The sequence below is a fragment of the Monodelphis domestica genome, chromosome 6, assembly GCF_027887165.1.
Source record: "Monodelphis domestica isolate mMonDom1 chromosome 6, mMonDom1.pri, whole genome shotgun sequence".
NCBI lineage: Eukaryota > Metazoa > Chordata > Mammalia > Didelphimorphia > Didelphidae > Monodelphis > Monodelphis domestica.
Window position 1 is genome coordinate 179,448,247 of NC_077232.1, and position 11,901 is coordinate 179,460,147.

At 42.6% G+C, this 11,901-nt stretch overlaps 1 protein-coding gene across 1 annotated transcript in view; it reads right to left on the reverse strand.

Moving 5' to 3' along the window:
* ZNF827 (zinc finger protein 827) overlaps nucleotides 1-11,901 on the reverse strand; it is a 258,728-nt gene that overhangs the window by 183,747 nt on the left and 63,080 nt on the right. The window contains 1 exon segment of the mRNA XM_007496260.2: nucleotides 1,666-2,146. Coding sequence (XP_007496322.2) covers nucleotides 1,666-2,146 — 481 coding nt within the window.

The following is an 11,901-nucleotide window of genomic DNA, read 5'->3' on the forward strand; positions in this document are numbered from 1 at the left end:
TGTAAAAGGAGAGCACAGAAGAAAGACTATAAAATCATGGTAAAAAGCTGGATTCAGGTTCTTCTGTTAATACAAACTAGCTGTTTGTCTGTGAGTGCCTAACTGCTCAGTGTCCCAAACAACTAAGGCTAAATTATGACAAACTGGTAATCCCTATCAGTGGGGTGAATTTCCATACCAGGAACTATAAATCCTGATGAAATCATAGGTCCATCCAGGCATTTGCCTGTCCTCCTCCCAACTACACACACACACACACACACACACACACACACACACACACATGCACTCACATACATGCACACAAACACATGCACCAAATTACTACTATTTTCAAATCTAGATGAATTAAAACAACATATCCTTTTAAACAATGCAGCAACTTTTTTAACTCCACGAGAAATGTTTCTATTAGATGACTAACTCCTACAGCATCATTAATCTCAAGGTAGGATGGTCCTCAATCTTCTAGGCTTTTGATGTATTGTAATAACTCCTACCCTCTTCCCCCTTCCTTCTGCCTTCAGTCAATTTCTTCTACGCCTTATATTCCATTTCCCACTTCTGATTCTTTCCAAGGTAAGTCTTAGCACTCCCCTGAGAAGCAAAGATCAGGGTCGATGAGGACATGAAGCCATTCCACAAGACCCGACTGAAGTCTCCCTGAGCAAAGGGAAGCACAAGTGAAACTGAACCTCAAATTCACCTGGTAGTGACATTTAGTAAAATGCAACTCACATCCCCTTAAAGGAAGGCGGTGACCAATTATTCTCCATTTAAAAGGGTATTGTCAATCTCCAAAGAGCTGAAATGGCATTTGGAAATCATCTTGGGGACTGCCATCTTCAGTGAAAGACAGAACCAATTCTCAACCGACCTTTCCCCACCCTCCACATTGCCTTTAAAATTTTAAATCTTAGTTTAAAAAAACTTCATAAGCTGCTGAGCAACCTCACCACGTGCCCTGGCGAACCAACAATGGAGTCAGCAAAAACACTCCCCTCTCCCCATCTTGGTACCACTGCTTAACCTCTGAATAATCACAAAACAGGCTGAAGGGGGAAAAAAAGATGGTGACAAAGAGAAAAAGAAACCCTTGTATAATTTGCTACAGGCGAGGGGAGTCAATGAAAAAGAGTAACATGCTTTCAGAATTTCTTTGGAAACCTTTCTGGTGTCCCCACATTAAAAAAAAAAATCTACACTACCTAATGTTAATCTGTATTTCTTTGTCCTGAGATGCCTTTAAAAGGGAGATAGCAAAGAACAGATGAAATCAGATACATTCCACCCAGGCATTTTACAGAACTCAAAGCAGGGAGAAGGTAAATGGGAAACCCAAGGTCACAATGAGCATCTGGCCCGGGACCAAGGCAAAGCTTTGGCTCCCAATGTCATTATGATCACCTTAAGCACACACACACACAGAGAGAGAGAGAGAGAGAGAGAGAGAGAGAGAGAGAGAGAGAGAGAGAGAGAGAGAGAGAGAGAGAGAAAGCAAAAGAAAAGAAAAATGGAAAAGAGAAACAAAACCCTTTTGTTAACTAATACCAAAAAATTGGAGCACTTAGAAGGGAGGAGATGTATCTCAGAGACCCAAAGAGAAAGGAGGCAGGAAGAGAGAAAGAGAGAACACAGCAGAGGAGTATCGCCCTACTCAATTACCTGACAGCTTCATGAGAAAGTCCGACGCCATCTTCACAGAGATGTCTTGGCTGAACAAAGCTGATGCAGTGTTGGCTACGTAGTCTGAGGTGTCTTTCAATTTTGTGTTGTTCACGGGTCTCTCGGCCACATTCAGGGTAAAAGAAGGGGACAAGCCATTATCTTCCTTGGGTTCTTCCTTGACCAACAAAGGTGGAATCCCAGCACTGCTCTGGCTAGTCCTTTCTGGAGTTCTAGACATGACTGGAGTCCCCACTAACTCGGTCCCCACTCCTTCTCTTTGCTGTCCCAGACAAGCACTTTCACTGAGCTGTGGGGACCCCTTGACATCCATTTCTGGGATCTCCTCCTTCACCTTGGCTTCTGTCCTCAGGAAGTGCTGATGGCATCTCATGTGGAGCTTCAGGCTAAAGTGACGGGAGGAGGTAAAAGGACAGAGCTGGCACTGGAAGGTCTCGCCTCGGTCCTGGTGTTGATGAACCTGAGGAATGGGTGGGTGGGGGGAGTGGAGGGGCAGGAAGGGGAGGAACACCCATGACACATTTATAAACTAAGTCTCATTACATCATTCTAAAACATCTACAAAGCATTCTTCTACAGTTCAAACAATAGGACCAGGAAAATTAAATAAAAAAAGAAGCACATCATAGCTTTGGTCTTAATAAGAGGGTCAAGAACCCCTAAACACAAAGTGAGCTTGAAGGAGTTATGGAGCCCACTCACAGAATCAGGAGGATGGGTTTTTGTCAAACAATTCTTTAATAAAACCATCATATGTTGTTGCTGTCAGCCTTTCACTCATGTTGAACTTTCTGACCTCATCTACCATTTCTTTGGCAAAGATACCCGAGTAGATCTGTTATTTCCTTCTCCAGGTCATTTTTTACAGATGAGGAAACTGAGGCAAGGAGGGTTAAATGACCTATCCAGAGTCACACAGCTAATAAACACTTGAATTTGATTCTTTTTTTTTTTTTAATCCTTACCTTCCATCTTGGAATCAATACTGTGTATTGGTTCTAAGGCAGAAGAGTGGTACGGGCTAGGCAATGGGGGTTAAGTGACTTGCCCAGGGTCACACAGCTGGGAAGTGACTGAGGCCAGATTTAAACTAAGGACCTCCCATCTCTAGGCCTGGCTCTCAATCCACTGAGCTACCCAGCTGCCCCCATGAATTTCATTCTTAACTCTAGCCCTAGCCTGATTTCCACTATACCACCTTGCTGCCCTAGAAGCATCATGGAATAGTGAGAAAGGCACTGGATTTGGAATCCAGTAACCTGGGTTGATAAGACCGTAAATTTAGAGGTGGAAGGAAATTCAGAAATCATATCTAGTTCAACCTGCTCAATTTTCAGGAATTGAGGAAGGAAACTGAAGTCCAGAGAGGTTAAGAGACTTATTCCAAGTCATATAGGTTAATAACATAAGAAGTGAGTTTTGAACTCAGGTCTTCTAACTCCAAAGTCATCACTCACCTAATTTAGGAACACAGAACATAATCGACTGCCTCACTCTGATTAAAATCCCAGTTCTACCACTTGTGTGACTCTGGGCAAGTCACTTATCTCTAAGATGAGGGAGATGGACTAAATGACTTCTGATGTTCCTTACTGTTCTAAATCTAAACTCATTTTTGACTGAATCTACCAGGCCTTCTAAGCATCTAATCCCAGTTGGTAATCTTATAGCAATAAATAATCATAAACCCAACAAACTATCCAATTTACATAATAATTAACTAGGGTCAGCATAGGTACCTTGTCAATTAATTTCCCTGACAACAATAATACTTTGCATTTAGAGAACACCTTTCACCCAGAGACTTCTGTGTGCTTTGCAAACAGAATCTCATCAATTTTCAAAACACTGTTCATAGTGAAAGGCATTGGACCAAGAGTTAAAAGAGCTAGGTTCTGGGCCAAGTTTTGCCACTGGCTAGCTACTTTATGTCCCTGGGACTTGGTTTCCTTTTCTGTGAAATCAGGGAATTGGAAAACTTTGTTACAAGGGAAGGATCACTATAGCTGAGGGGAAAGGGAGTCATTGGAAATAAGCATGATGCAAAAGCAAAAGGCATCAAAGTTTAAAACAAATAAAACTAAAATCAGAGCTGGACTAGATGAGGGATGATCCTATAAAGGTCTACAATTAAATGATGTGGGTAAGTCATTTAATCTTGCTGGGTCTCTGTTTTCTTACATGTGAAATGAGGGATTGGAATAGATGTCCTTCCAGTCTTAAATCTCTGATCCTATGACCTATATCATGGTTTTGAAGGATGTAAAAGTGAGAAACAACATAATATAGTGGCTAGAGAGGTTAGGAAGACCTGGGTTCAAATATTGATTGACAGACACTAGCTGTGTATGATCATGATTAAACCACTTAACCCTTCAGTGTCCCAGGCAACTCTAGGAGACTACAAGCCACCTGTGAGGTGCCAGGGTAGAGCACCTATGGAGGAAATACTCATATCTTGATTTCTCTCATTGGAAAAGGGAAAGGAGGGAGGATGCGAGACAGGAAGGAAATAGGGAAGGAAGGAAGGAAGGAAGGAAGGAAGGAAGGAAGGAAGGAAGGAAGGAAGGAAGGAAGGAAGGAAGGAAGGAAGGAAGGAAGGAAGGAAGGAAGGAAGGAAGGAAGGAAGGAAGGAAGGAAGGAAGGAAGGAAGGAAGGAAGGAAGGAAGGAAGGAAGGAAGGAAGGAAGGAAGGAAGGAAGGAAGGAAGGAAGGAAGGAAGGAAGGAAGGAAGGAAGGAAGGAAGAAAGAAGAAAAATCAGGAAAGGGGATGTAGGAAATAATTCCACTGCAGTAATCCCATTTCATCAAAGGAGAAATTTAGACACAAACATAAGTGTTTTACCCCCAAATCACCCACATAAAAATCCACGTAGAATAGAACCAGAAGCTGGAATTTCTGACTCAGAGTCTGTCTCTGCCCATTTATTTTAACTCTCTTGCAGAAGCAGACTTTTCCAAATGGAGTAGAACTAAGCCTCAGACTCCAATGTATGGCATATGAATAGAATGCAGACCACTGCATCTGATTCTAATCCACCATGCATGCTACCTGAAGAGGTTCCAGGGAACTCTTTCCCCTCTTCTGTCGTGGGCAAATTTAGTGCTTGAGAAAGTGAGGAAATAATTGCATTGGTCTGAGCCAGGCTTAATGCTGGCAGGTGCTATGTAAGCTTGTAAGCTCCCCCATTCATCTTTGCCAATGTACTTCAGTTCTGACCTGTAACACCCTTGCTATTTCAGTACTGGCCCTCCCTTGAACAGAAACTGCCAATCCTGGAGATTTGGGCCAAATTGTTTGGGTAGTTGTGTGATCTGGACAAACAAGCAATAGACCGGAATGCAAAAAAAAAAAAAAAAAAAAAAAAGAAGAAGAAGAAGAAGAAGAAGAAGAAGAAAGAAAGAAAGAAAGAAAGAAAGAAAGAAAGAAAGAAAGAAAGAAAGAAAGAAAGAAAGAAAGAAAGAAAGAAAAGAAAGAAGAAATCAACCCTTCAGCTAAGACCTTCTATTTTTTTTTTTAATTTCTGAAAAAGGGATTTGAACTCAGGTTTGCAAAGGTTAAAGGCTCATTCATTAACCCACTCAGCTACCCAGCAGCCCCTCTGCAGAGATTTGCTTTCCAAGAGAGCAAGTTTTACTACAGCTGTTTACACATTCTGAATGCAGTCCAAAGGCATTATTCACCAGCCAAAACATACTTTTAAATAATGTTAAATGACCAACGAAAGCAAAGGAATTAAAAGTTAATGGTGAGATCCTGTCGCTACAGCACCCCACTGTGGCTTTGGGAAAAAAACAACGGCGGACGCCCGAGTTCCCCCAAACAGGAGTGGTTTAAGAACAGAAATAGCCACATGAACAGACATCACCAGTAGTAGCAATGTTCTGCTAATTAAATGACAGCCTTTTTCATCCCCCCCCCCTTTCTTTGTGGGAGGGGCAGCGGCATCTGTCAGGAGATGTTAATACCATCTCTCTTTTCTTTTATGACAATGAGCTCTAAATCCTGATAATTTCCATTTGGTGTCTAACAACTTCTTGAGAATCCAATTCAATTTCCTCCACCCCGTTCTTGCTGAACCCTACTCCTCCGAGGCCCCATGGTACCGCCCCCCCAAAGGCAGCGGACAAAGGCAGCGAGAATCACGCCCTGAAACGAAGTGGTTAAAGGTCAGGCTACAGAAAGCCTCTGTCCCCCAGGGGAGTGCCCAGTGGGGCAGATTCCATTTCAGCAGTGCCCAGAGGAGAGAAAAGGAGAAGTGAGTTAATCCAAGAACAGAAGCTCCCAAATCAGCTTCTAGTTGAAGGGACAACAATATGGGGCTGCATGCTTTGAAGTCCTGATTGAAAATAGCCAGAGGACGGGCATTTTCTAAAAATGGGCTCTTGATTTTCCTAAGTTTATGTCGCGCTTGCTCTTCTTCTATTTCAGCTGGGGAAATAAATGATCGTATGACTTATTCTGACTTCAGGAAACCGGTGGTAACAATCCATCCTTTCAACACCTAGGTGGTGGACTACAGATGTGGAATGAGGCATGCCATCTGTTACACTCGGCTGGACTTTGTTTTGGAGGGAGGGCTCTGGTAGGGCAGGGGGAAGTGTCATTGTTTATGTAAAAAAGAAGTCATGCAATTACTCGTTACTCATGCAATTATTTGATCAGGGGAATGAACGATTGAAGGTGTGAAGAAATAACAGGCTGGCTCTGCTCTGACCCTCTGCCTTGTCTAGCCCTCACCTGTTGTTTTCTTTCTCTCCTGAAATTACTCTGGATTATCTGGCATAGACTGAACTGTGTTCCTGTGGCCATTTCTTCCTTCCCCCCCTCTTCCGGAGAAGGCAGGGGCTGTTTACTTTTGATCTTTGCGTCTCTATCCGCAGGCACGGAACTTTCCCTGAATAGGGAGGTGCTATTTGAATTGAACTTTTTCCCAAGGTGGAGGGAAGAGGGGTTTGGGGTCAGAGATCCCATGGCGTGTTTGGCCTTTGACTTAGAGGAAGATCTCGCTGCTTCTAAAGCTCTCTGGACCTGTCGCTGAAAAAGCAGAGACTGCCTAAACTCTTTTCTTCCTTCTGACTCCATATGTACAGCCTCTTTCCCTTTCTTCAGCGTTCTGGTGCTTTTTCTCAACAGCAAATACCACACATCAAAAGGGGTTAGGAACAAGAAAGACCTGTGCAATCAATGAGTCCACCTCCCGGCCAAGATAGGGCTTCATAGCTTTTAGCTGCCATGGCCAGAGATTCATCCTGGGGCCAAGTTGAAAGGGACCGTACACATCACCTAATCCAACTGCCTCGTTTTACCACTGAGGAAGACCCACAGACGGAGAGGTTAAGTGACTGACTTGAGTTTGGGCATGAAAGCTGCCTTGGGCTATCTGAAGAGCTGTAATGTGGCCAGGGGATTAGATTTGGTCTGTACTCTGGGACAAAGGGTAGAAATTGTAATAATGGCAACGATATCAACAAGAAGAAGAGCAAACGATATTCATCCAGTGCTTTGTGATTTACAAAATGCTTTCCACACGTTACTGAGTTGGTCTTTACAATAACCCTGAGAGGTGGGAGAAATTATCCTCATTTTACAGATTTCTAGGAAACAGAGCTGGAGGAATAAACTGACTTAACCAGAGTCATACAGCTAGTTTGGTGACAGATATAGGACTAGAACCCAGGACGTCAGACTTCTAGTCAAAACGCACTTTCCTTTCTACCAAATGATAGCATGATATAATAGCCGTGGCAATGGAGTCAGAGACCTGGATTCTAATCCTGCCTCAGACTAGCAGATCCTATATATAACTCTCTAACCTCTCTCTGCCTTAGTTTCCTCATCTGCAAAAGGTGGGATGAAAATGGCACCTCCATAAACTACTTCTCTGATGATCATTGCAGCTCTTCTTTCATGATGTTTGGTTTTAACTTAGGAGACTATCAAGTTGCTTCCCTGGGCCCATTCATCTAGGAAAGTTGCAAAAACATTTAATGAAGATAGGGAACAACCCCAAGAAAACTAGAAATACTTCTAAATATACCCTTCAAAAGGTGGCCGGAGAGGAATAGGAGGCAAGGGAAGGAAAGAGTGTTCCATTTTAGGAGAGTAGATTTCCATGTCCCCTTACCATGTTCTTCTTAGCAAAAACCTAAATGAGCTACAGCCTAACAGGTTAAGAGCCCAAGAGTTTAAATAAACTAGTAGTTCCACCCAATTGCTTTTTTGTACCGGTTACTGATTTTTTTTTTTCTGAGAGCATTCAAAGTCCCCCTGACCTTCACAGACCCTGCTGCTCTCAGCTGCAACTTGGTCATAGCCTAGAGTCTGTCTGTATCATCAAGGCACTCGCCACATCTTCCTATAGTTTCAGGGTCAATCGTCCTTTCTATTAAAACTCCAGATTTATAAATAGGCTGTTTAAGTGACCTTGGGCTAAGGCAAGGCTCCCAGGTTGCTGGGCCAGAGTCAAGCTTCCTGCTTAACCAATGCTTTAAATTAGCTAGATCTCATTTCTCTGCACAGCATACTTACTACACAGAAGCTAAAAGGAATCTGTGTGATAACAGACACTTCAGGCAAGCCAGTTCTCTCTAATGCAATCCGCACTATGAACATTGAAAACCTGAGCTTCATGGCTTTGAGGAAGGAAGGGAATCTTGACACATGAAGTACCCTGCTGGTCAACTGCACAGAACCTTCTATTACCCAGATGCAGAGAGGTAAAGAGCCTCTCACTTTTAGGATAAAGAAGCAAGAAGTTTAAAAAACAAGCTCAGATTATTTGCAGTTTGGATCTTCTAACAACAGCTTCCAGGGTCTGCTGGGAAATTTCAGAACCTCAGGGTTGGAAGATCTCTCAGAGACTATCTAGTGCAAGCTCTTCACCTTTTGGGTGTCCTTGACCCCCCTGGGCAGTTTGGTGAAGCCTATGGACTCCTTCTTGGAATAATGTTGATGAGTAATTGAAGTAAATGTTAAATTTCAGTTAGAGGTTAGCAAAAACAAAGATGTCATTTTCCCACCATCTAAGTTTGGGAACCCCCTGAAATCATGCCTTTGGGGGTCCATGGACACCAGGGGACAAAGCTATGACTTGGTAGAATACTTGCATCAGGCTAGAATTCTTTCTAAAACATAGCAGATTATGAGCTAAATTGAAGACCTCAAGTGAAGAAGGATTCCACCCAAAATATCCCATCCTCCCAAGATAGCCCATTCTACTTTTGGAGAGCTCTATTTGTCATGATCAAGCCTACATCTGCCCCTTGATAACTTCCACACCCTGCTCACTGTTTTGCTGAACAGGACCAAGTAGGAAAAGTCTATCCTCTCTTCCATATGACAAAACTTCAGTTACTTGAACACAGGTCCCACACCAAGTCTCCCTAAGACTCCTCTTTTCCAGGGCATATATCCTGATCTCAATTAAACTTAAGTCAAAAGGCATATAACACAGACTGTGCCAGACACCATGTTAAGTATTTGTTGTTGTCATTCAGTCATTTCAAACTCTTTGTGACCCAGTGGGCCATAACAGGCTTAAACTAGTCTTGGGTTTTCTTGACAAAGATACTGGAGTGGTTTGCCATCTTCTCCACTAGACTTGCCTGGGGTCACAAAGCCAGTTAAGTGTCTGAGGCCATATTTGAACCCAGGTCTTTCTGACTCCAGACCCAGTGCCCTGTCTGAGTCACTTGGTTGCCCCCTTGTTAGGTGTTTAGGACATTACAAAAAATAATCTGCCTCGCCATCAAGGATTTTAGATACTTCTGGAATTCTTCCTCAAACCAGTCTTCATATAGCATGTCCTTGAAGCCCTTTGACATCCTATCATCCTCTGAAGAGTATTCAGACGTATTATCAATGTACTTCTTAAAATATGGTCATAGAACTAAATGTTCTGCCCCTTATATGGTCTGACTAGTAGTACTATCACCACGTTAGTCCTGGACACCATGACCTTCTTATTTACATAGACTATAATCACATTAGCTTGGGGAGAGGGGCCCATAGTCTCTTATTATTGACTAACATTGAGCCAAGAGTTCACTAAATCCAGATTATTTTCTGAGGAACTGCTCTTTAACCATAACTCCTCCATGTTGTATTGGTCAAGATCTTTTTGGACCTTGGCTCTGTCTGTCACCAATCCATTATCTATGCTTCCAAGTGGGGTATCATGTGCAAATCTGATTAGCTCACCTTCTGTGCTTTCATCTACGTCACTGTTAAAACATGTTACACAACATAGGAACAATGATAGGTAACTGGGAAATTCCACTGAAGATTTCCCTTCCATGATGATGTTAAGCCACAAACAATGAAACTTTGAATCTAGCCACTCGCCCCTTTCTAAATCTACCCATCTCTATCATGGCAGTTGACCAGAGACGAGTCAAATATTCAGCTAAAAGCTGGGTAAACTATGCCTACAGTGTTCCCCCATGTCCTAGGGTCAGTCCCCATTCAGCCCTCTTGTGAGTAAGACACTAGAACAATGACCGCTGATATTAAGGGTAATGACTTCAAGGTCCTGTTGGATCTTGAACCATCACTTCCATTATATTTTAATATACTGCACTTGCTTGCAGAGCAAAAGATAAATGAATTCGAGAAAGGTATTCAACAAGAAAATCTAAAATAAAGAGGTTTTCTGAAAATAAAGGCTCCAGAAAGAGCCTCAGAGATGACCTTACCTGTTGCCCTACAGGTTTTTAGGAAATGAAGCCTCCTCAAGTAAGATACCTTGGCTGGAATTAGAACCTAGACCTCTTCATTCTTAGCACAGGACTCTTAACTCTGTGCCATCCCTTATCTTTGAGATCTTCAGAAAATGAATGAATCACAACATCGTTCCCTGTGCAGTTTAATCAGTTTAATCTCACGTGGATTGTTTATGATCATGCTTATAATGACTGCCACTTGGTGGTGGGGACATGGCTAAAAAAGTTAGATGTACAACCAACTAGCCTTTTGAGATCATGCACTTGAATAGAAAAGGACTGAATCTAGTTCTCTGCAGCCTTGCCATGGGCTCCATAACAGAATTCTCAGTGCCTTGTGACTAGACAGGCTCTATTAGACCATGAGCTATTTGAGGGAGCAACTTATCTAAACTATGCACCGGGGAGCAGCTGGGTGTCTCAGTGGATTGAGAGCCAGGTCCTGGGTTCAAATTTGGACTCAGATACTTCTTAGTTATATGATCCTGGGCAAGCCACTTAACCCCCATTGCCTAGCCCTTGCTGCTCCTCTACCTTAGAACCAATACACACTATTGATTCTAAGATGGAAGGTAAAAAGGTGGAAAAACAAAAAGCTGCATCCAGGGCATACTCTGCACATCTGAGGAAACTGAGAAATGTTGTTTGTGTTGGTGGTTACTAACTGGTCCCAAAGGCATCCCTGACCACTAGGGCTGATCATTTCCAACAGTAAGAAGCAAATTAACTTCACTCCTCTTCTAATGCCTCTGTCCATGGGACACTCAACAAGCCCAGATCTTCCCCAATCCCTTCCTTCACTACCCTTTTTGGTCCTCACCTGGGGATGCAGCCTTTTAAAGGATACAGTAGTAGGTGAATTGGACAGACATAACCAGAGTTTTCCCCTTAAGCCACAAATGAAAAGCTCCCTCTCTGAAGCTCCTCTGGGGGAATTTTTAATTTCAACTTGCTGATTCACTGCTTCCTTGGGGGCCTGTGTGATTCTCCCACTTTCTTGCTTGCTCTTTTCCAACCTTTCTCAGTCCAGTGACTCAGGAGTTTATCTTTTCCCCAGACCACCTTTGCTTTGAAATGAAGCAAGTTTGGCTTTTTTTTTCCCTGTCATGGGAAAAGCGTCCATATCATGATTTGGACGTGGGAAGATACTTCTTGCATTGGAAGTCTGGGCTTTAAAATTGATTTTATCTCCTTTAAAGTCTTAAAAAGTTTGATCTCAATATATGTATAACACAGGGAAATTACTTGTCCAACTCTGGGAGGCAGGAGAGAAGAGGGGAGGGAGACAATGAGAATCATGGAACCATGGGAAAAAAAAACAAGTTCGATCTTCCTAAATTTTCTCCTATTCTACCTTTTTATGTGTAACATTTCTGGTCTACATTTCCCACATTAAAAAATTCTGAACTCCTGAGGAAAGACCTAATGATGGTTCATTTAGTTTTGCTTAGTCTCCATGGTTAATCTATCATAGAGGATCTGATGTGTGCCT